At 40.4% G+C, this 25625-nt stretch overlaps 1 protein-coding gene across 1 annotated transcript in view; it reads left to right on the top strand.

The window, feature by feature from the left end:
* Positions 1–13625: 13625 nt before the first annotated feature.
* The window catches only part of adam8b (ADAM metallopeptidase domain 8b), a 31497-nt gene continuing 19497 nt past the window's right edge, over positions 13626–25625 (top strand). The window contains exons 1-13 of the mRNA XM_060939603.1: positions 13626–13742; positions 17401–17498; positions 17731–17828; positions 18068–18146; positions 18300–18376; positions 18486–18669; positions 18776–18841; positions 18935–19006; positions 22030–22199; positions 22297–22378; positions 22918–23048; positions 23230–23416; positions 23590–23679. Coding sequence (XP_060795586.1) covers positions 13700–13742; positions 17401–17498; positions 17731–17828; positions 18068–18146; positions 18300–18376; positions 18486–18669; positions 18776–18841; positions 18935–19006; positions 22030–22199; positions 22297–22378; positions 22918–23048; positions 23230–23416; positions 23590–23679 — 1377 coding nt within the window. The 5' untranslated portion in view covers positions 13626–13699. The remainder of the gene's footprint in view (positions 13743–17400; positions 17499–17730; positions 17829–18067; positions 18147–18299; positions 18377–18485; positions 18670–18775; positions 18842–18934; positions 19007–22029; positions 22200–22296; positions 22379–22917; positions 23049–23229; positions 23417–23589; positions 23680–25625) is intronic.

Below are 25625 nucleotides of genomic sequence, written 5' to 3'. Positions count from 1 at the left end.
TGCTAGGTAGATATGCCATTGCGTACATTGATGACATCCTGATCTACTCCCCAGATGAAGAAAGTCACAAGAAACCTGTCAGAACCATCCTGAACTGCCTGCTAGAAAATCACCTCTACGCCAAAGCCGAGAAATGCGAGTTTCATCAGGTTCGCATCTCCTTCCTAGGATATATTATAAGCACTGAAAGAATTAGCATGGACTCCTCCAAGGTCTCTGTGGTTACATCCTAGCCCACATCTACTTCTGTGAGACAGCTTCAGCACTTTTTGGGGTTCGTGAATTTATATCGCCAGTTCATCAGGGGCTTCAGCACTGTAGCTACCCCCTTAATGACTATGCTGAAGAAGGGACCAAAGCACCTCCAGTGGAACCCCAAGGCCGAGGAAGCATTTCAGTGTCTCAAGAAGGCCTTCACATCTGCTCCGGTCCTCCAGCATCCAGATCTCACCAAACCGTTTACAGTAGAAGTGGATGCATCTAACATGGGAGTAGGTATGATTCTGTCTCAGTGGTTTGGTGAGAAACAGAGACTACATCCCATAGCTTTCTTCTCAAAAAAAACTTTCTTTTGCAAAGGGGAACTACGATGTCAGCAACAGGGAACTGCTTGCCATTAAGCTAGCTCTCAAAGAGTGGTGGCATTGGCTCAAAGGGTCCACTCACCTTTTTATCATTCTCATGGACCACAAGAATCTGGAATACCTCAAGAAAGCCAAGAGGCTAAACCCTCACCAGGCCAGGTGGGCACTGTTCTTCACAAGGTTCAACTTCACCATTTCATTTCGTCCTGGCTCCAAGAACACCAAGGCCGATGCTCTATCTCGCAGTTTTGGTTCTATGCACCAAGATTCTGTAAACCACCCCATTCTTCCAACTCAATGTTTCATACAATCCATCACCTGGGACCTGGACCAAGAGATAAGGAACACTCAACCACAAATTCTTCCAAATAACCTCCTACTTGGTCTACTCTACATGCCCAAGCAATTTCGAGGGTGACTAATCACATAAGCCCATTCATCACCCACCACAGGTCATCCTGGCAGCCATCTCACCCATCTAATGCTAAAGAATAAGTATTAGTGAGAAAACATGCTTACTGAAATTAACCAGTTCCTAGCTTCTTGTTCTATGTGTGCTCAGGCTAAAGTTCCTAGAACCCCTCCTGCTGGCAAATTGTGCTCCCTCCCCATTCCTCAGAAACCCTGGTCCCATATAGCCATTGACTTCATCACGGGCCTCCCTCCCTCAGAAGAGAACACTACCATTATGGTAACCGTTGACCACTTCTCGAAGGCGCTTAAGCTCATCCCCTTATTGGGCATCCCAACAGCATCTCAGACAGCAGAACTCCTCTTCCAGTATGTGTTTAGGTACTATGGTATCCCAGAGGATATAGTCAGTGACCAGGGCTCACAATTCATTTCTCGTTTCTGGACCGACTTTATGGAGAGGTTAGGGGTCACAGTGAGTCTTACATCAGGCTACCACCCACAATCCAATGGCCATGTTGAGAGAGCCAACCAGGAAATTGGCTGCTTCCTGAGAATCTTCTGCATGCACAACCAGGGGGACTAGGCACGCTTTCTCCCATGGGCTGAGTATGCACAAAACTCCCTCAGACACTCTGCAACACAATTAACACCATTTCAGTGCATACTCGGCTATCAACCACCCCATTCTCCTGGGACAATGCACCAAGCCAAGTACAGGCCGTGGAGGATTGGTTCGCACACAGCCAAATGATATGGGAGGAGGTTCATCAACATCTCGAAACAATCAATGCTAAGTATAAAGAGTATGCGGACAAACACAGAGGAGAAAATCCAGACTTTTCCTCAGGCGATAGAGTATGGGTGGTCACTAGAAAGCTTAGAGAGCCCAACACCTGCAGAAAGCTTTAGCCACACTACCTTGGGCCATTCGAGGTATTACAGAGCATTAACAAAGTTTCCTAGCACCTAGAACTCCCCCCTCACAGCAGATTATCCCCCACGTTTCATGTCTCCAACCTTAAACCAGCTATCCTGGGCCCTCTTGCTGAAAACACTCCAGTCCAAGAACACCCTGAACACCTTCTAGAGGGGGAACCCATCTACCAGGTAAATAAGATCCTCATCTCCAGACATAAGAGAGGACAGGTCGAATACCTGGTAGATTGGGAAGGTTATGGACCAGAAGAACAAAGCTGGGTTCCTGCCAAAGACATCCTAGACCCTCTCCTCAGGCAAGAATTCCATGCCCAACATCCACACAAACCAGCACCTCGAGGTAGGGACCGTCCTTGAAAAACTTCAGCTCCCAGAGGGAGTTCCTCGGGGGGGGGGGCTCTGTCAGTAAACCTGCCAAAGACACACAAACTACTAACATAGACACTCAGAACTACAAGCCCCAAGATCTACAGCACCCTCTGTCACCAGAGTGTTAATCACAGCTGACACTCATCTCCCTAATTAGCTCTTCCCCTACTTAAGCCACTCTGAAACACCACTCCCATGTGAAGTATCGTTCTGTTTCATCCAGTCCATATCAAGCCTTGCTATTCTCTATCTGCATCTCAATTTTTTTACCTTTGCTAGCCTTATTTCATTTACGCTCTTTGTCTCATCTATTCTATGTAGTTTGCCGATCGCCCGACCCTCGCATGCTTCCTGACCTTGCATCTAGTCTATCATTTTGGCATCATCGACAGTCTGCTTCCCCGCTCTCCTCTGCATTTATATCCATAAGTGCCTGCATTCTGACATCCATATGATTTCTATTGAGAATTAACCAAATTTACTAAGCTTCACCAACTGGGAAACACATGTTTTATGTCATTTGCATGCATTTAAATAAACTGCAATGTTATTTGTCCTCCAAACACTTATTTCCAACACTTCCTGAATATCTGGTTCAGGTATCTTTGCAGCTGGGAGAGAGTAAAAATTTTGATCAAGTGCGGGGCTTAAGAAATGGTTTAGGAAACTGCCCTGGGGTACCAGTAAGCATTTTGGTGGCATGGTGGTGCAATGGTTAGTAGCACTGAGTCACAGCTAGAAGGTTCTGGGTTTGAAACTCACAGCTAACATGCAGTTATATGAGGACAGCACGGTGGTGTAGGGGTTAGCACTGTCACCTCACAGCAAGAAGGTTCTGGGTTTGAGCCCAGTGGCTGACAGAGGCCTTTCTATGTGGAGTTTGTATGTTCTCCCTATGTCTGCGTGGGTTTCCTCCGGGTGCTCCAGTTTCCTCCAAAGACCAGCAGGTTAGGCTAATTGGTGGCTCTAAATTGACTGTAGGTGTGAATGGTTGTGTCAGCCTTGCAATGATCTGGTGACTTGTCCAGGATGTACTCCGCCTCTTGCCCGCAGTCAGCTGGGATAGGCTCCAGTTTGCCCGCGACCCTGCACAGGATAAGCAGTGATGGATGGATGGAATTGACATTTTATATTTACTGTACATCCAAGGAATATAGTGTACAGACATGAATATGAATGATTGAAAGCTGTGTGTGTGTGTGTGTGTGTGTGTATGTGAGACTGCCAGCTGAAGGGTATTTGGTTTTCAGCATTCTGGCACACAGTTCTGCAGTCTTGGCTATCCTATAAAATATCGTCTTATACTCCTCTTATAATTTTTTTTTCCTGTATGAGGGACACACACACACACACACACACACACACACAAAGTCTTTCCAGCATGATGTAAGCTCTCCTTAAACCACTGTCAGAAGACACAAAATCAAAAGAATAGTAATTCTTTCATGCAGAATTCTTGCAGGGAAAATCTTTAATGTGCAGAATTATTTGGATAAGTTAAGAATCATTGAGGCAATCTTTTAAAATCACAATTTCTTATTAATAGTTGTTCTGTGTCATGTGAGAGCAATTCAAGCTGGGCAAAGTATTGATTAACGAAGCCTTGTCTTGTAGATAGCAGACCAGAGAAGACTAATTGCCAAATAAACAAGAAGACAGTCATCTATATCCCCCGCCCTATATACCAACTATATACCAAGTTTCAAGATATTATTATTTGTCACATTTTTCAAGTTCTGCTGCAGGAAACCAACCCTACCTCTTTACACTGACCTTAGCAGCCCGTGGCATGAGCCCACTGGACCTTTGGTCCAGGTGAGCTAAAAATTACAATTTCTCACATTTCTTAGTATCAAAAGGCATACTGTATATACATTACTTAATCAACACATGCTGCATACCAACTTTCAAGACCATACCACTCATAGTTTAAGTTCTGCTCCAGAAACAAAACTTACCCCTAAGACTAACCTGAGAGACTACGTCTGAAATTGTTTCCATAGAAACATGAAAAATTAAGATTTCTCAAATTTCTTAGGATGAAAAGGCACATCACTTTGTTAACATGCATATCGAGTTTCAAATCCATATCATGAATAGTTTTGGATATATGCTCTGGAAATGAATATTACTCTTAGAAACTAAGTCAAAGTCTATTTTTTATGTAAAAATTTTAAAAATACTTTTTTTCAAAAATCCAAAATACCAAAAGGCACCAGATCACATGTTGCTTGTATACAAAGTTTCATGAAGATATCTTCAGTAGTTTTAAAGATATGGCCTGGAAATGAAAACGTGACCAGACAGATGGACAGCTGGATGGAACCCATTTCTATATCCCCCCGCCAAACTTCGTTTGGGCGGGGGATAATTAGTAGGAACACTGGTAGGACTTGTCCTATGAGCAACATAAGATAATGCATAAACTTGTACTGTAAAAAATGCATGTGAGCAGTAGAACCAGATTTTACACAACGGCAATATGAATAAGTTTCATTTGATTTCATATCAGTGAAAAGTAGACATGCTAAGCACATGCGTAACTCTAATCTTGTATGTGTAGTTCTCAGTGTTTAAAATAATTTAATGCCTGTGTTAATCATTTAAATTCCAAAACATCAACTCTACAGGTTTCCTTCTGGTTCTCAGGTTTCTCCCCACCTCCCAAATACATACCAGTAGGTGGATTGGTTAAAATAAATTGCCTCTTGGTGTGAACGAATGTCTGAATGTGTGTGTATGTGTGTATATGATGCCCTGCAATGGACTGGCACCTATTCACAGTGTATACTCACCTCACCCCATGTGTTCCTGGGACAGGCTTGGGATTCACCATGACCCTGATCAGGATAAAGCGCTTACTGAATGTCAGAAATTGAGTGAGAAATTAGTTCGGCTTTCAGCCAGAACAGAGCTGTTCAAGTCTGCATCTTTTTTAAAAGGCAGCTTATGAGGCAGTTTCAACTAAAGGGGTAGGTTGGTTGGAAGAAAGGTAGTAATGAGCTCAGAAAATAACTTTCATAAATTTTCTTTAACCTTTTATATTCTGTTTGGGTCAAAAGACCTATTTTAAATACAAGTATGTTTTCAACTGTGACTAAATTACTATTATACACAATCATTTTTAGATGTCATATTTACATAAAGTTTACATTCATATGTAAGTAATTTATCAGAGAGGTGAAATAAATTGAAATAAAAGGCATTAAGCAAGTGAAAGGTATGTACTATGTCCATCTCCAGCCATCCATTATCTGTAACCACTTATCCTGTACAGAGTCGCAGGCAAGCTGGAGCCTATCCCAGCTGACTATGGGCGAGAAGCAGGGTACACCCTGGACAAGTCATCAGGTCATTGCAGGTCTGTCTATCTCCATAAATAATTTTAATTTGTAATAATCCAGATGCAATAAAACTTTATCTTCAAAAGGTTAACAGGACAGTAATTTACAAATTTAATTGCTTTCATCTTTTTATTGATGGACAATTTTTAGCTTCTGGTGATGGTGAATAAAAGGACGGTTGTGACCTTGCTTTGCAGGAAAAGCAAAGTATATTTCACATTCATTTTCAGGAACACTTAACCTTCTTGTTTATGTGTTGTGCTTTATAAGAAATAAAATAAATACCATTATTCAGCTAAGAAAAATAATACCAACTCTTTTTCCTGTAAATGAAAATGATAAATGTTATCAGTTGCTTGGTGGATGACAAATAACACACATCCATTCTGTATGTCACAAAGTGGAGGCAGAAGGATGAAAGTGCAAGCCTTTTATTGATAATTCAATTCAGCAGACAAACCTGTAGTCAGTAATCAGACAGCGGTCAATCGATCAGATCAGACAAGCAAAGCGCAATCAACAAAAATGAAGGACAGAAGCAGGAATTACAGAGTCGCAGCACTCAGGAAATCACTAACCTTGTAATGGAGCTTGGTAAGTGAACTGGTATACGTATATCAGAGGTGGACAAAGTACCCAACTTCATTATTTAAGTACAGATCCCACTGGTCAAATTTTACTCCAATACAAGTGAAAGTTGTCCAGTCAAATTTTTACTTAAGTCAAAGTACTGAAGTACTTGCTTTTAAAAATACTTACACTACCGTTCAAAAGTTTGGGGTCACCCAGACAATGTTGTGTTTTCCATGAAAAGTCACACTTTTATTTCCCACCATAAGTTGTAAAATGAATAGAAAATATAGTCAAGACATTTTTCTGGCCATTTTGAGCATTTAATCGACCCCACAAATGTGATGCTCCAGAAACTCAGGCTACGTTTACACTAGACCGTATCTGTCTCGTTTTCTTCGCGGATGCACTGTCCGTTTACATTAACCCCCCTGAAAAAGCGGGGAAACGGGAATCCGCCAGCGTCCACGTATTCAATCTAGATCGTATCAGCTCCGGTGCTGTGTAAACATTGAGAATACGCGAATACGCTGTGCTGAGCTCTAGCTGGCGTCTCATTGGACAACGTCACTGTGACATCCACCTTCCTGATTCGCTGGCGTTGGTCATGTGACGCGACTGCTGAAAAACGGCGCAGACTTCCGCCTTGTATCACCTTTCATTAAAGAGTATAAAAGTATGAAAATACTGCAAATACTGATGCAAATACTGCCCATTGTGTAGTTATGATTGTCTTTAGGCTTGCCATCCTTCCACTTGCAAGTAATAAGTGATATGCGCTGGGATCTCACACACAGCGGCTCAGTCCCGAATCGTGGCTTGTTCACTTCACTCGCGTGCTCTGTGAGCTGCGCAGGGCCGGAGTGCACACCCTCCAGAGGGCACTCGCTGTTCAGGGCGGAGTGATTTGGAGCGCAGGATGCCTGCGGAGCCGAGCGTATCCGCGTATTGGTGTTGCTGTGTGCATGGCTAACGGTTTTAGTGTAAACGCGAATCATTTTAAGAACATTAATCTGATGATCCGCTGATTCGACGTAATGTAAACGTAGCCTCAATCTGCTCAAAGGAAGGTCAGTTTTATAGCTTCTCTAAAGAGCTAAACTGTTTTCAGCTGTGCTAACATGATTGTACAAGGGTTTTCTAATCATCCATTAGCCTTCTGAGGCAATGAGCAAACACATTGTACCATTAGAACACTGGAGTGATAGTTGCTGGAAATGGGCCTCTATACACCTATGGAGATATTGCACCAAAAACCAGACATTTAGTAGAATTTAGCTAGAATAGTCATTTACCACATTAGCAATGTATAGCGTGTATTTCTGATTAGTTTAAAGTGATCTTCATTGAAAAGAACAGTGCTTTTCTTTCAAAAATAAGGAAATTTCAAAGTGACCCCAAACTTTTGAATGGTAGTGTAAGTATTAAAAGTACATTTTCTGTCAATGCATTGTTGTATTATTGCCACAATGCTTACAATACCGAGTGCTGCTACCAAAGACAGATATGTGAATTCACAAAATGAACGCCTGCTGTGCCATCATGGTGGTTTAACGTTAAGCTAGTCAGTGAAGCTCCACCTGACATGCTAGCAAACTCTTTTCAAACTCGAAATCATATTGGGTAGCTAACGCTACTAGCTGTGGGTTGTAAAAGAGAGCAACTGGACTTGCTTGAAGATTCTTGAAGACATTTCACCTCTCATCCAAAAGGCTTCTTCAGTTCTGTCTGACTAGTAGGGAGTATCAGGTATTTATCCTCTCATGGATGAAAAGCTCATCTAAGGTGTCGTTGAGTCATCCTGTTGGTGTGGGTCACTGGGGGCTGGATGTGAACGGCCTCGAGAGTCGTTAGGGTGATCAATGGATTGCCCATTAAGTTGATCAATGGAATGCTGATTCTCTCTGTCCTCCTGTGAGTCACTGAAAACAGCTGGGTTTTGGTGTGCATTCAATTGTCTGGGAAGTGTGCCAAGGACTGCATTGTAGATGGCTGATAAATTATGTTTTAGACCCCCACCTCTTTTCAGAGATGGCCGTTCCAGGTTGACAAAAATGGCTTCTTTAACTCCTCGCTCATACCAACAATCCTCTCTGGCTAAAATGCGTACGTTGCAATCCTGAAATGAGTGTCCTTTGTTGTTAAGATGAAGGTAGACAGCAGAGTCCTGGCCTGAGGAACTGGCTCTCCTGTGTTGAGCCATACACCTGTGAAGCGGTTGTTTTGTTTCCCAATATACGGGTCTGTACATTCCTCACTGCACTGAATTGCATACACTACGTTGTCCTGTTTGTGTCTGGCTATTCTAACGCTACTAGAAAAGAAAGATTTCTACATTCTGTTTATTTGGTAAGATTATGCTAAAACATATTTCTGAAAGGACTTCAGATAAGTTAACATTATTCATGTTAGCATAACTCCATTTTTACATGCTAATTAACGGTGTCCAAGTTAACTAGCTAAGTGTTCTCATTAGCCGTGGACAAGGCGATGGCAACTTGGCGGGTAAATCCATAGAAAGTCATTTGACTAACCAGACTGCATAGCTATTGCAACATTATTGCTAGCTCTAAAAGCACAGACAACTTCATTGCAAGCTTTCTCTTGGAATAAAACATTTATATACCTCAATATGCTTCTGCAGGTTGAAAAGAGTTTTTGTAGGCCGTGATGTGGTTCGTTTTCAGCAAACAGAGCAAACACTTAAAACGAAACATATCTTTAATCCTTTCAGAAAACTGAAACATGGGTTCTAGGTATGGCCATGAGTGCATGCCTCCTTTCATTCTGCCATCAACCGATTGTGTTCAAATAATGCTGTGGAGAAATAATTGAATTTGATTTTATCCAGTCTATGGACGTGACCCTAGTGATTACTAATAGGCTGTCTCAGTGTCACCTGCGAAAAAAAACAATTACGTTTCAGAAAAGAAAAAACATCCACTTTCAAAGCTGCTTCATAGTAACGAGTCACGAGGACCTTGACAGAAATGTAGTGGAGTGGAAAGTACGATATTTGTCTTTCAAATGTACCTTTATCAAAAAGAAGTATATTTCAAGTTAATTTTATTAAGTATACTTAAGTAAAGTTAAAGTATTTCCTTAAGTATACTTTTGTGTACCAAGTATACTGATATCAATGTACTTACAGTATACTTGTAAGTAAACTAATTAAATACTTCTTGGGACTAAGTTGGCCCACTTTTAGTTTATAAAATGTATACTTTAAGTCTAAAGAGAAGTAAATTTTGAGTATACAACTAGTATTTTTTATTTTGTACTGCAAGTATACCACAAGTAAACTAATAGCTTACTAGTTCTATACTTGTAGTCCACTCTTTAGTTTACAAAAGCATACTTCATAGTATACTGGAAATATACTATGAGTTTACTTGTTTTATACTTCTAGGCCACTTTTTAGTTTACTAAAGTATACTTTGTAGTATACTGGAAATATACTACTGGTTTACTCGTTACACACTTCTAGTCCACTTTTTAGTTTATAAAAGTATACTTTATAGCATATTGGAAATATACTATTAGTTACTGGTTATATACATCTAGTCCCCTTTTTAGTTTTGAAGTTTACTGCAATTACCCTTCTAGGTATACTATTAGTTTTCTAGCCCTAAACCTTACCTCATGCACACTACCAGTAGACAGCTTAAGTGTTTTGTACCTTAAGTTACAATGAAGTTATAAAGGTAAGAATTCACAAAATAGCAACAAATACTCAGGATTAAGAACATATTCATTTTCTTTAAAAATCAAAATTTACTACAGGGCAAGTACACTTAAACATAAGGCACAAATATTTTAATACTTTATTACACTTTTGTTAAGTATATCTTGATCAAAAGTTTAAGTATAAGCTTAATATACTTAGACTTTTCTATATACTTTTTAGGATAAGCCAAGTATACTTATGTATAACTTTATTAAGTATATGTCTGATAAGTAAATAAAAAGTAAACTGAAAGCATACTCTCTTATTTTTAGTTAAAAAGAGGTACACTAGAAGCACACTTGAATAAACTTCTTTTTTGTAAGGGATAGTGAAGTTGAAGTCATGTTTCCAAAAAAAACCCTCAAAGTACAGATACTCCAAAAGTGTACTTAAGTACAGTACTCAAGTAAATGTACTTCGTTACTGTCCACTTCTGGTATATGTACACTGAATTGAATGAGAGTTTAACAGGAAACAGGAGCAATGAATAATCAGGTGAGTGGGAGTGATATAATGTCCGGTCTGAATCCCGATGTGGCGTTGTGGTGGAACACTATCCTAAAACATGATCCACTCCCAAAGCTACTGTAAAAACTGATTCACTGTTTAACAAAGGATAATAAAGAGTTTTATTATTATTATTATTATTATTATTATTATTATTATTATTATTATTGCTCACTTTCAGTAACCACTTTACCTGCATATGATCAGGGTCACTGTGGATCTGGAGCCCATCCTGGTAACACTGGGCACAATGGGGGAGAATTCCCCCCAGATGGGATGCTAGTCCGTCACATGGCACCATACATACACATATTCATAGCTAGGGGAACATTAGCATAGCCAATCTATTCCCCTACATTTTTTTGGACAGTTGGAGGAAACGAGAACCCAGAGGAAACCCACATGAATGTGGGAAGAACATGCACAGAATCTACCCAGATCATAATCAGTAATCTGAACTCAAGATCAGACCCAAGACCCTGGAGCTGTGAGTTCTGGACACAACCCCCTGTACCACCATGCATTATTATTATTATTATTATTATTATTATTATTATTATTATTATTATTGTTGTTGTTGTTGTTGTTGTGCTGTTTATAATGTGCATCAAGTAAAACTCAATAGACATACATCAATACATATTTCTGTTTTACTTTTGTCTCACACACACATATCCTGAGCCAGCTGATGATGATAGTACAGTGATTTGTAATGTGAGACAATCTGTACCCATTACTCATCACATCAGCCTATTATTATCGTTAATTTTGATAATTATCTGAGTACAAGTGGATCATGTAATCATTTTATTTGTAAAAGTGAGTCATGCTGGGCAAAATGTTAATCCAATCTACCCTGCTTTGCTAATATAACAATGGAAATGGAAGCAGTTTAGGAGAAATGCTGGGGAATCTAATCCCAGTCTGCCCTCTAATGTACATTGGGAGAGCGTTTCACCCGTTAATCCTTTCTATTATATTGCAAAATCCTCTTGTAATTCAGAACCAAAGAGTAAAGCCAACTGTATGATCAGAACTGGTAATGCTGAACTAAGAGACATGGTATAAAGCACAAAGTTGGCATAAATTTTCATTTGAAAAATTAGGCTGTTTGGTTAAAATGTCAGCAAAGGCCTTCAATCTGTCTAAGACATGAGGTTATACAATACCTTGCAAAAGTAAACAAGATGGCAAGGGTAACTCTGAAGCAGCAACAGGGATCCATGGCTCAGATGGGAGAATTTGTTCACAGTTTGGACACTCAACAAAGCTAGGCTTTATAGATGAGTAGTGAGTCATATGAAATCTTGTTTGAAGCTTGCCGTGATGCATGTTGGAGACTCAGCAAACATGTGGAAAACGAGTCTGAGGTCTGATGAGTCCAAAATGTACCTTTTTGGCCTTTGGAAAAAAGGGTTAGGTTGACTGGAAACACAATGTGAAGCATGGAGGTAGTAGCATCATGTTGAGTATTTTCCTTGGCCTCCTGGTTTCTTCTCTGACTAATGCCCCCCTTACACAGTCACTGACTTAGTGGGTGACCTCCTCAAAGCAGACTTGCATTTGTGGTATTTTTCCCCCATTTTGTCAGGATGTTCAATGTTCAGGATTATATATGTACATAATACATACATAGATAGAAACCCTGATTGATACTTTCAAGAATGTTGCCTGAGACGTGTTTGTTTTGAGAGCTCCTTGATCTTCATGATGCTGCTTGTTTAGGTACGCATTTCCTCCCTCAAACTCAGGACCTTCTAAGAACAGATTGTTACCTGGGTTATGTTTTCACCTCTTGTTTGTTTGTTTGTTTGTCTTTTCCCGATGTACCTCAAAAAGTAGTGAATGGATTTTGATAAAATTTGAAGGAAAGGTGAGCCATGGGCCAGGGAACAATTGAATAGATTTTGATGCAAATCTGTATATGTATGTGGATCCAGGATTTTTTTGTTTTGTCTGTTCCTAACGTAACTCAATAAGTAGTGAACAGACTTGGATGAAATTTGGTGTCCAGCTTTAGTATTATCCTCGGTTCAAGTGATTTGATTTTGGTGTTGATAATATGTGGCTTGGTGGAGATATCCACTCTACTGAGTACCCTTCTCGTATTTATTATCCAAATCACATGACACTTTACTTGCACACAACTTCAACTAATTATGTCATAAGTTTATTTATTTATATCACACTTTTAACAATAGACATTGTCTCAAAGCAGCTTGACATAAAAATAAAGATTTTAAACATAAGAACGAATACATTTATCCCTAATCAATTTATTTATCCCTAATGAGCAAGTCTGAGGTGACTGTGGCAAAGAAAAACTCCCTGAGACATCATGAGGAAGAAACCTTGAGAGGAGCCAGACTCAAAAGGTAACTCGTCCTCATCTTGGTGAAACCAGATCATGTGATTATAAATAACTCACTTCTATAAGTGTGACTTCTGACAGAAACTGATTACATAAAAGTCATGGGTGTGAATACTTGTACAATCTCAACTTATTTGTAAATAATTTAGCAATCTACAGTCTATTGACTTGCCTCCCACTTCAATATTATGGCCTATATTGTATAGATTCATGACATATTAATCCAGAAAAATTCAATTTCTGTTCCAGATTTAATGTAAGATATCTGATCCTAGATGTGGAACAGGGAATGTGTTTCCTGTAATCCAGTGCCATGAGTCATGACCGTAATGTCTGTTTGAGGATATCACGTGGTACGTCTGAATTCAGATAGCTGTACTCTCTCTGAATAGGGTGCCTAAATGGATTAGTGCTAAAAACTACACACTTCAGATAGTACACAAAAGAAGTGAGATGCAACTCTACATGTGAAAATATCCAAACAAAAAGTGATTCTGTCTCTATTTCGAAGATAAGCTTTAATACAGAGGTAGACACAGTTTAGGAATTCTTTCTTTTGGAAATAAGATTATATTCTATGGAGCACACAAGTTATTATCTTATAATAACTAAATAAATATCACTCTTTGGGACTTTAGGGCCTCCTTAGTTATACAGAAAAGATTCCACACTAGATGAAGTGAGTCAGAGAAGTGCCCTAGGAAGAAGTGTGTAGTGTGTGGGTCAGGCTCGGTTTCAGACTCCCCTCCAGCTCCTTGAGCATTTACAGCATTACGTCACCACTCTAGGGGGCGTGGCTTGTGCCAAAGCGTGCTTTCAGTCTTCCTTTTCCTTATCTCACAGAATAAACGATGCTTGTTTATGAACTTGAAGAGCCATGCGTTATATCGCTGTCATCTTTTGCTGTCTGTGTGACTGGGGTAAGTGAATCATTTATATTCTGAAAGAAAAGGAATAGATTCTTTAGAGCACTTTAGAAATTAAAGATGAAGGAGTGACATCAGGCAACTCAAATAAACTGTTATGGTATAGATATACGTCTCAACCTTTTCTGCTTTAAGGCCCAGTTATTCATACTTGTAACAAGTCGGGGCCCATTAAAAAAAGATCCCCAATTGTTTTTTCATCTATTCTATTAGAATCTAATAAGCTATTGTAACATATTAATGGGATGCAACATCATTCCCTGTTACAGATGGATGCCCAGGAATTAAATAAATGCAATAAAAACAAACTGTTTTTAATAGTAGGTATTGTATTTAAAACTATATGGATGTGCCAGGAGCCAACATAAAACCATGCATGCAGGGCATTCTCAGTCAAAAGGGATTAATGATCCAAAAGTGGAGTCTGGGCGATTAACACGAGAACTTATTGCCATGTTTGTGTACAGCAAACAAGCAAGTTATTAAAACCAAAAAGTACACTCAAAAGAAGTGGATATTCAGTGGTGCTTGAAGGTTTGTGAACCCTTTAGAATTCTCTATATTTCTGCATAAATATGACCTAAAACATCATCAGATTTTCACACAAGTCCTAAAAGTAGATCAAGAGAACCCAGTTAAACAAATGAGACAAAAATATTATACTTGGTCATTTATTTATTGAGGAAAATGATCCAATATTACATATCTGGGAGTGGCAAACGTATGTGAACCTCTAGGATCAGCAGTTAATTTGAAGGTGAAATTAGAGTCAGGTGTTTTCAATCAATGGGATGACAATCAGGTGTGAGTGGGCACCCTGTTTTATTTAAAGAACAGGGATCTATCAAAGTCTGATCTTCACAACACATGTTTGTGGAAGTGTATCATGGCACGAACAAAGGAGATTTCTGAGGACCTCAGAAAAAGCGTTGTTGATGCTCATCAGGCTGGAAAAGGTTACAAAACCATCTCTAAAGAGTTTGAACTCCACCAATCCACAGTCAGACAGATTGTGTACAAATGGAGGAAATTCAAGACCATTGTTACCCTCCCCAGGAGTGGTCAACCAACAAAGATCACTCCAAGAGCAAGGCGTGTAATAGTCGGCAAGGTCACAAAGGACCCCAGGGTAGTTTCTAAGCAACTGAAGGCCTCTGTCACATTGGCTAATGTTAATGTTCATGAGTCCACCATCAGGAGAACACTGAACAACAATGGTGTGCATGGCAGGGTTGCAAGGAGAAAGCCACTGCTCTCCAAAAAGAACATTGCTGCTCGTCTGCAGTTTGCTAAAGATCACGTGGACAAGCCAGAAAGCTATTGGAAAAATGTTTTGTGAATGGATGAGACCAAAATAGAACTTTTTGGTTTAAATGAGAAATGTTATGTTTTGGAGAAAGGAAAACACTGCATTCCAGCATAAGAACTTTATCCCATCTGTGAAACGTGGTGGTAGTAACATGGTTTGGGCCCGTTTTGCTGCATCTGGGCCAGGACGGCTTGCCATCATTGATGGAGCAATGAATTCTGAATTATACCAGTGAATTCTAAAGGAAAATGTCAGGACATCTGTCCATGAACTGAATCTGAAGAGAAGGTGAGTCATGCAGCAAGACAATGACCCTAAGAATGGTTAAAGAAGAATAAAGTTAATGTTTTGGAATGGCCAAGTCAAAGTCCTGACCTTAATCCAATTGAAATGTGGAAGGACCTGAAGCGAGCAGTTCATGTGAGGAAACCCACCAACATCCCAGAGTTGAAGCTGTTCTGTGCGGAGGAATGGACTAAAATTCTTCCAGGCTGGTGTGCAGGACTGATCAACAGTTACCGAAAACGTTTAGTTGCAGTTATTGCTGCACAAGGCGGTCACACCAGATACTGAAAGCAAAGGTTCACATACTTTTTCTACTCACAGATATGTAATATTGGATCATTTTCCTCAATAAATAAATGACCAAGTATAATATTTTTGTCTCATTTGTTTAACTGGATTCTCTTTAAGGGTTCACAAACTTTCAAGCACCACTGAAGAAACCACTCAATGGGATAGATCCTTACATGCTAACAAAGAAGGATTTTTCCTATCAAAGAAAAGTTTACTAGCTAAATTTTACATTAGAATAAATTTTGATCTTATTGTAGCCGTAATTAAATACAAAGACAATAGTTATGCATACTATTAATTAACTTAATGTGAAGATAATTAAAAGATAATCAACAGATTTAAGTTGTTTATTTTTAAGACTGCGTATATTTTTGGTCTTTTGTATTTGTAATTTAGGATTGATATGTGGTCTTACTTGATTTAGCAACATTCTATTATAGATTTTGGCAGCTACAGCTCATCTCATCTCATTATCTCTAGCCGCTTTATCCTGTTCTACAGGGTCACAGGCAAGCTGGAGCCCCACGAAAGGCGGGGTACACCCTGGACAAGTCGCCAGGTCATCACAGGGCTGACACATAGACACAGACAACCATTCACACTCACATTCACACCTACGGTCAATTTACAACCCTTTTCCATTACCCTTTTTCAGCTCACTTCAGCTCGCTTCAGCTCACTTCAGCCCAGCACGGCTCGCGTTTCGACTGCCTCAGAGCAGCACGACTCAGCTCGCTTCAGCCTTACTTAGCACCCAAAACTCGCACGGTTTTGGAGTAGGGCTGAAGCGAGCCAAACCAAGCCGAGTGGGGCGAGGTGCGTGAGGAGACACTCCCCTGTGCACTGATTGGTGAGGAGGAGTGTCCTCACATGCCCACACACGCCCCGCGAGCACGCTGGGATCTGTAAACACCGTAAACCCGGAAGAAGAATAATTACGAATTACGAGAATTATGAAGCCTTATGCGCCTCGCCTCATCTATACGCTCTTGCCAGTATCTGTTGGCGTTGTCGGTGACAACAAGCCACAGCACCAAGACCAGCAACACTAACGACTCCATGTTTATTGTTTACTATCCGGGTCGTGAGACTACCGCTTAAAAGATCACTGATGTCACTGTTTGCGCCGCCTAACGACATCACGTGACGTCCACCCACTTTCGCTAACTCCACCCAATGTGTCCACCCACTTCCAGCCAGCACGGTTCAGCGCGGTTGTAGTCGAAATGCAACTCCAACAGCCCCACTCAGCTCGACTCAGCCCAACTCAGCACCGCACGGCTCAGCCCAACTCAGCCGCGTTGGTAGTGGAAAAGCGGCATTATTAGAGTCACCAGTTAACCTAACCTGCATGTCTTTGGACTGTGGGGGAAACCGGAGCACCCGGAGGAAACCCACGCGGACACGGGGAGAACATGCAAACTCCACACAGAAAGGCCCTCGTCGGCCACGGGGCTCGAACCCGGACCTTCTTGCTGTGAGGCAACAGCGCTAACCACTACACCACCATGCCGCCCGCAGCTACAGCTGATAATGTTATTCCTCTATAGTTTGTGGTGAGTCCAAAGCAGGAGTAAGACCACACAATAATGTTTTTCACAATTTAAGAATTGTGTGGTCCTGACTGGAGTTTCCCAAATACATCACAGCACACTGATCATTGTTAAATGGTAGATCGAGCAGAACAGTGAACGCTCTCTCCTAGTTAAGATGATCTTAACTTTATGATGTTTATGGGAAACTTTAGACTTGTTTTTTTGTTTACAGGAAGCTTTACTGAGATCCCTTCAATGAGTCATGTTGAGCGGTATGATGTAGTGAGACCTCAGCGACTCGGTGAGAACCACAAGGGCATCAATAAACAGGTCAGTAATTAAGTCATGGCTTTAAGTGGACATAGAAGTGGACAAAGTGTACTATGCATGACCTAACAGTGTTTGGATTTTTTTTGTGGTAATAAATTATTTCATTTGATATGCAAGCTGTCACAACACTCAGGCCTTTGTCATGCTTCTGTCGTAAGCATCGTGAAACTAGAAATGTCATGAATATTGTATGTCATACATTATATAGATCAATAAATGTTTTATCTTCTAGACTTCGGAATCAAACAAACATGAAAAGTATCCTAAGAAACTTCTATATCAGCTGTACTTTCATGGAAATAATCATACAGTACACTTGCAAAAAAACAGGTAAAAAACCCATTATGCATTATAAAACCTCTAGGTTTTCCAGTTTTATTACCTTAAACTCTCAGAACACACATTCATCGGTTCTGCAACCTTTCATATTAGTTTCACCATAGTTACTGAATAAATCATTGAATAATTTTGTTTTTATATGAATAAACTAAACATTTATAGGTGTAAATTATTGATAGCCAAGAAAGTTTTTTTTTAAATGATAAAACATTTTTTTATTTAATTCATAGACTTCTCATTGGACCTAATTACACTGAAATACGTTACAAAGCAGATGGATCAACTGTGATCACATCTCCAAAGCTTGAAGTAAGTTTACTTTTTTTTTAAAACTTAAATCTGGTCTCAGTCACATTCTGTACCTTCAAATGAGACATCATATTTCATATTTTATGCATTGTATATTTATTGCTTGTTCAGTCAAGCATCATCAGCTGAATATGGATTATTTCTATTTTGCAGGACCACTGTTATTATCACGGCCATATTGATGGAATGGAGGATTCATCAGTGAGTGTTGGAGTCTGCTCTGGCATGAGGTAATGCCCAGTTTTATACCATACAGGAGAAAAGGGCAAACATAAACACGATGGGCAAGACATAAATATGATGTTTGACTATTTAATTTGTCTAATATTTCCTCTGTAGAGGGTTTGTGAGGGCTGAAAAGCAGATGTACCTGATCGAGCCGCTGAGCGACAACACTGAAGGAGACCACGCCTTCTATAAGCAGGAATACCTCAGGAAGAAGAGGAGTGTTTATGGAGACTCCAGTAGCGCAGTTTATGATAAGGAACCCAGAACAGCAGCCCTCTTCAAACGCAGTAGCTGGGTAATGTGTTTCTAAAATTGCTCCTGCCGTCACATGAGAAAATGCATTATGTGCAAAAATGCTATAGAGCTACCGCAATGTCTTTAGCTTTTCCTCGTCTTTTTAGAAGATGAAGCCGGTTTTTCAGACCCAGAGATACGTGGAGCTGTTTCTTGTGGTTGACAATACTGAAGTAAGAATTTTATTCACATATAAAGGACCTTTTCTTCCCTTTTTTTTTGCAATGAATAGGTCACAATTGATGATTCATATTTCTCTCATGCAGTACATAAAATTCAAGTCAAATGATGAGACGGTACGGGCAAGGATGTTGGAAGCCATAAATCATGTTGATAAGGTATTATTTCCTTACTGTTGATATAGGAATGCAATGCAATGCCACTGTCAGTATACATATCTGTTCAGTGCTTCAAAAAGATCTCTTCATTCATAAATTCTAACAAAGAAAATGTTAAATTGCAGAAAATAACTTTATTCAACTCCTGAAATTCCTTGATCTCAAATATGTGCACAACGCATAGTCTGCGCTCTGTTTAGTTAGTGGCATCTCTAAAAAATAAAAACACATTTCTTTTGTGAATTTGGGGCCAGTTTGTACAGAAATATGGTAGAATTTTTTTTTTTTAAATCTTAGAAAGACAGTGTTACAGTAGGGCTACTGGAACAAACCACTGGTTAATAGCCCAGAAAAAACACAATACTGCGATTCTATAGATGAATTAACATGGTCTTTTCATACTTGCACCTTGAACCCACGTGAATTGAAATTAAATACCGCCAACATGAGGTTTTTTTGTTGCATTTCAATGGATCCTAGTCCCAGTGCACACCTTTCATCTCAACCAGATGCCCTGTGAACTTTTCTGGCAAGCAAGAAAGCAAGCAAGCTGCTCATATTCACATCTGTATTTGTATCCATTTAGAACAGGGGTTTTCAAAGTGTGGGAGAGTCAGCCCCCCCTCAGAGAGCAAATAAACAACAGCGCCTCCCCCCCCAAAAAAAATGGTTGTTGTACACATTTTTTATTTTTTTCTTTTACACATTTTAAACATCTGTGCTTTTTGAAAACATTTTTTATTTTTTTCTTTTACACATTTTAAACATCTGTGCTTTTTGAAAACATTTTTTTTACACATTTAAAACATATGAGCTTTTTTAAAACATCTTTTTTTTTACACATTTTAAACATCTGTGCTTTTTTTATAAAACATCTTGTTTTTTACACATTTTAAACATCTGTGCTTTTTTTATAAAACATCTTGTTTTACACATTTTAAACATCTCGTAGCATAGTTAGCTAGCACCTCTTGGCAGACAACACACTGTGGCAGTGGAGCATCTTCAGATCCAGTCCATGAAAATCTCATCTTATCTCATTATCTCTCGCCGCTTTATCCTGTTCTACAGGGTCACAGGCAAGCTGGAGCCTATCCCAGCTGACTACGGGCGAAAGGCGGGGTACACCCTGGACAAGTCGCCAGGTCATCACAGGGCTGACACATAGACACAGACAACCATTCACACTCACATACGGTCAATTTAGAGTCACCAGTTAACCTAACCTGCATGTCTTTGGACTGTGGGGGAAACCGGAGCACCCGGAGGAAACCCACGCGGACACGGGGAGAACATGCAAACTCCACACAGAAAGACCCTCGCCGGCCACGGGGCTCGAACCCGGACCTTCTTGCTGTGAGGCGACAGCACTAACCACTACACCACCATGCCGCCCTCTATGAAAATCCAAACTTTAAATAATCGTGGTCATACTTCCTTCTTTTTTTGCTTGGCCCAGACTCTGTCTCCTCATTCACTGTAGCTTTAGGTACTAAAAATCGATCCATTTTGTCTCTGGCAAAGGCTAGCTGAAGTTCGCTAAATGTCCGCAATAGTAACTTATTCTGGTTTATTTTTCCTCACGTTGCGCCCCCCCTGAAGAACTCTGGCGACCCCTAGGGGAGGTGCGCCCCACACTTTGAAAAGCCCTGATTTAGAACACCTTATCTTTGCATTCCTGAACAATGTATTTGTTACAGGTCATAAAATTTCAACCTAGGTGATTTTTGTTTTGTTTGTTTTTTTGACCTGGGTTAAAATTTTAACCTAGTTCATAATTTCCAACGTAGGTAAAATTTTGGATTATCTAAGATTCTTAAAAGGGACTCATTTTGGGGGCTCATTAATAAAACAGGGGGTATGATTTTTAGGGGGTTCTCAAAAGAACAATAAATCTATTTTCAGACTTCTTTTGTCTCTCTGTCTACACCTACTGAGTATTTCCTCTTGTCTGTCTACCTATTCCTATCTACCTAATTAACATTTTTTAAAATATCCTTTCTCATACTTAACTGGGATTTGAACTTGGAACCTTCTGATTATTAACCCAACATCTTAACTACTAGATTAGTGACAATTGCAATAGAAGGAGTCCATACATTATCTGTAGCCGCTTATCCTGTGCAGGGTTGTGGGCAAGCTGGAGCCTATCCCAGCTGACTATGGGTGAGAGGCGAGGTACACCCTGGACAAATTGGCAGATCATCGCAGAGCTGACACATTGAGACAAATAACCATTCACACCTACGGTCAATTTAGAGCCACCAGTTAACCCAACTGCATGTCTTTGGACTGTGGCGGGAAACCGGAGCACCCAGAGGAAACCCATGCAGGCACAGGGAGAACATGCAAACTCCACACAGAAAGGCCCTCGTCAACCACTGGGCTTGAACCCAGGACCTTCTTGCTGTGAGGCAACAGTGCTAACCACTACGCCACCTTGCCACCCTCGATAGAAGGAGTGATATATATTTTTTGAATTTATTAATGAGTCTATTCTTATTATGTCATCATGTAGTTTAAAATACAAAGTCTTCCCAAATCCTAACCCTAAACCCAACCCTAGATATAGCAAGTCTCCCTAATCCAAGTAGCAAATTATGAACTGGGTTAAAAATTCTAGCCTAGGTGAAAAATTCCACCTAACCTACAATTCTGACCTGTAACATATTCATATACATTTCCATTCCTTACTAACTTTTTTCCTGCAAGATTCAAATGAAAGTAAAAACCTCTCATTCACCCACATTTTTTTGTGTCCAAATGTCAGGATCCTATTTCTGACAGGTTCTAGTGTCTCAACCTGGCAGGATGTCTCAAAACAAATCAAATACAAAAAATACCACGAGTTCCCCCTCCTTATTCATATCCATATTTGTATTTGTTTCGACCACATTATCTGTCCAATCCAAATAATTTATTCATATTTAGCTGTATCCCTAATGTAAAACCAAGTAGCTTATAACCTGAATGTTTTTTGTTACGTGTCTCATATCTCATAACGAACATTATTCCTTCCTCAGTTCTATCGTCCATACAATATCCGTGTGCTGCTGGTGGGTTTGGAGGTGTGGAATGTGAAAGATCAGATCCTGGTGAGTGTGAGTGATAATGACTCTCTCACCAGATTTATTGAGTGGCGTCAGAAGGAATTGCTCAGAAGAGTCAAGCATGACAATGCACAGTTTGTGACGTGAGTATTACACCCAGGAGTCTGGATCATAGTAATGACTGTTACACAAGTCCTGGTTTTCACTCTCACTTTTTTCTTTGCTTTCTGTTTTATTCAGTGGTGCTGATTTTTTGGGCAACACTGTAGGGTTGGCAAACAAATTTGCGATGTGTACAGAAGCCTCTGGAGGTGTTAATCAGGTAATCTCAGGCTGGTTATGCGTACTACCAGGGTACTTCAAAAAGTTCTCAGCTTCACCCGGAAAACGTCACAGGAGAAAGATTGTTCTTGTGTCATTTTTCAGCATGGTCTCCTTTAATGTCAATGAACTTTATCCACTGATGTTCAAGCTTCTCTATCCCTTTGATGAAGGCGATCACATCTTGAGCCTCCAGATACTTCTCAACAGCATGGATGACTTCATCGTCACTGAAAATGTGCTGTGTGGACGGGCGCATTGTCCTGGAGCAACAGCACACCAGCTCGAAGCGTTCCTCTTCTTTTTCTTTGATTGCTTCTTTCATTTGAGTTTTTGTGGACAGTAATATAAGGCTTTATAAAATATAGTTATGCCCCGAAATGGGAGTTATGCCCCTTGTTTCCGGGTGAGGCCCAGAACTTTTTGAAGTACCCTCGTATACTACACCAGTAAATGACATTTATGCTCTGAAACAGCTACGAAAAGCTTGTATGCGATATAGACAGAGAAAAAAATTATGTCTGTTCCTTTATTTCTCAGGATCATAGCACGAGTCCACTGGGCTTGGCTGCAACCATTGCACATGAGATGGGCCACAACATGGGTATGTCCCATGATGTACAGGGCTGCACTTGTGGCCTTTCTGACTGCATCATGACTGAAGTTGTAAAGTAAGATCTTTCATTTGTGAAAATCAATAATGAACTGCTTAAATGATTTACCAAGTGGAATAAATAAGTGAATATAGTTCTGCAGCTTATCCTCTGACTCAGAGGGTGTGTGTGTGTGTATTTTTTTTTTTTTTGTATTTTGGCAAAGAAACCTCCAATTTCTCAATGTTGTTTATCACAGCTCAGCTGCTTCAGTCTTCCCAGAGCAGTTCAGTGATTGCAGTTTGGATCAGCTGAGTATATTTCTGGAGAATATAAACCCTAGCTGCCTGCTGGACCGCCCCAGCTCCGACAGGATTTATGGTGGACCCGTCTGTGGCAATTCTTTCCTCGACCCTGGGGAGGAGTGTGACTGTGGGACAGTAGAAGTGAGTTGCCGCTTTTATTGTCTTTCCATTGTAAATAAAACCCCTATAATTCACAGTAGCAGAGTCAGTAGGTTTGGTCCACTCGTTAAATTATTTTAAATTTGTGTGCTAGTTTTGTATAGACAATGCATTCTTGTGGTGACAATGTAATGATGACTCACTTTCTCTTGCAGGAATGTAACAACCCATGCTGCAATGCCAAAACCTGCAGTTTTACCGAAGGATCTCAGTGTGCGCAGGGAGAGTGCTGTGAAAACTGTCAGGTACAATGCCCTCCACTTTGATTAGCATCCATCATGAAAATGAGTAAAAATTCACTCACTAACTGCTGAAGGGTCGCAGTAGATCTGGAGCCCTGTTGAAACCTGGACGTGAGGTGGGAATACATCCTGGATGAGAAACCAGATCATCACATACTTTCACACACTCATTTCCAGCTAGGTTTTCTTTGCTAAACAACCTACTACTATATTACTACTATATTTTTGGGAGGTGGGAGGACACTGAAAAACCCAAAGGAAACTCAGAGGTGAACAACCATCTGGCTCTGTGTTGAAAGTTCTTTGGTTTTTACGTGTACAACATCATCTTTATACCCCAAAGAAACAGGACAACAGAAAATAAAGGCAACAACAGAAATTCTCGGGACTGAGAGCAAATGAAAAACAATTTGCTTTCATGAAGCACTAATTGGGGCAGCACGGTGGTGTAGTGTTTAGCACTGTCGCCTCACAGCAAGAAGGTCCTGGGTTTGAGCCCAGCAGCCAATGGGGGTCTTTCTGTGTGGAGTTTGCATGTTCTCCCCGTGTCCGCTTGGGTTTCCTCCGGGTGCTCCAGTTTCCCCCACAGTCCAAAGACATGCAGGTTAGGCTAATTGGTGGCTCTAAATTGACCGTAGGTGTGAATGTGTGTGAATGGTTGTTTGTCTCTATGTGTTGGCCCTGCGATGATCTGGTGACTTGTCCAGGGTGTACCCTGCCTCTCGCCCATAGTCAGCTGGGATAGGCTTCAGCTTGCCTGCGACCCTGCACAGGGTAAGCGGCTACAGATAATGGATGGATGGATGGATGGATGGATGGATGGATGGATGGATGGATGGATGGATGGATGGATGGATGGAAGCACTAATTGTTTTCAAGCACTATACTGGTGCAGCAAGTAGCATTCCCACACTCTAAAGTCTATGGTTTGATCCTGAACTTCCTCCCACCTCCCAAAAACATTTGGGGAGACAGGTTAGCGACATAAAATTGCCTCTAGGTGTGAATGAATGTGTGTGGGGTGTGTGCCTGACATTTTGCGATGGACTGACGTCACATCTATGGTGAATTCTCTCACATTGCACCCTATGTTCCCGGGATAAACTCCGGATCCACCATGCCACTAACCAGGATAAATAGTACTGTAAATTAATGCCTTGTTTTTTAATGAAGGGTGCCAATAATCACAGTGGTGCTGAAAGTTTGTGAACCTTTTAGAATTTCCTATATTTCGCATAAATATGACCTAAAACATCATCAGATATTCACACAAGTCCTAAAAGTAGATAAAGAGAACCCAGTTAAACAAATGAGAGAAAAATATTATACTTGACCATTTGTTTATTCAGGAAAATGATCCAATATTACTTATCTGTGAGTGGCAAAAGTATGCGAACCTTTGCTTTCAGTATCTGGTATGACCCCCTTGTGCAGCAATAACTGCAAGTAAACGTTTCCGGTAACTGTTGATCAGTCCTACACACCGGCTTGGAGGAATTTTAGTCTGTTCCTCCGTACAGAACAGCTTCAACTCTGGGATGTTGGTGGGTTTCCTCACATGAACTGCTTGCTTCAGGTCCTTCCACAGCATTTCGATTGGATTAAGGTCAGGACTTTGACTTGGCCATTCCAAAACATTGAACTTTATTCTTCTTTAACCATTCTTTGGTAGAACAACTTGTGTGCTTGGGGTCGTTGTCTTGCTGCATGACCCACCTTCTCTTGAGATTCAGTTCATGGACAGATGTCCTGACATTTTCCTTTAGAATTCACTGGTATAATTCAGAATTCATTGTTCCATCAATGATGGCAAGCCGTCCTGGCCTAGATGCAGCAAAACGGGCCCAAACCATGTTACTACCACCACCATGTTTCACAGATGGGATAAGGTTCTTATGCTGGAATGCAGTGTTTTCCTTTCTCCAAAACATAATGCTTCTCATTTAAAC

This window comes from Neoarius graeffei, chromosome 14, assembly GCF_027579695.1.
Source record: "Neoarius graeffei isolate fNeoGra1 chromosome 14, fNeoGra1.pri, whole genome shotgun sequence".
Lineage (NCBI taxonomy): Eukaryota > Metazoa > Chordata > Actinopteri > Siluriformes > Ariidae > Neoarius > Neoarius graeffei.
This window is presented reverse-complemented; position numbering and strand designations above follow the sequence as displayed.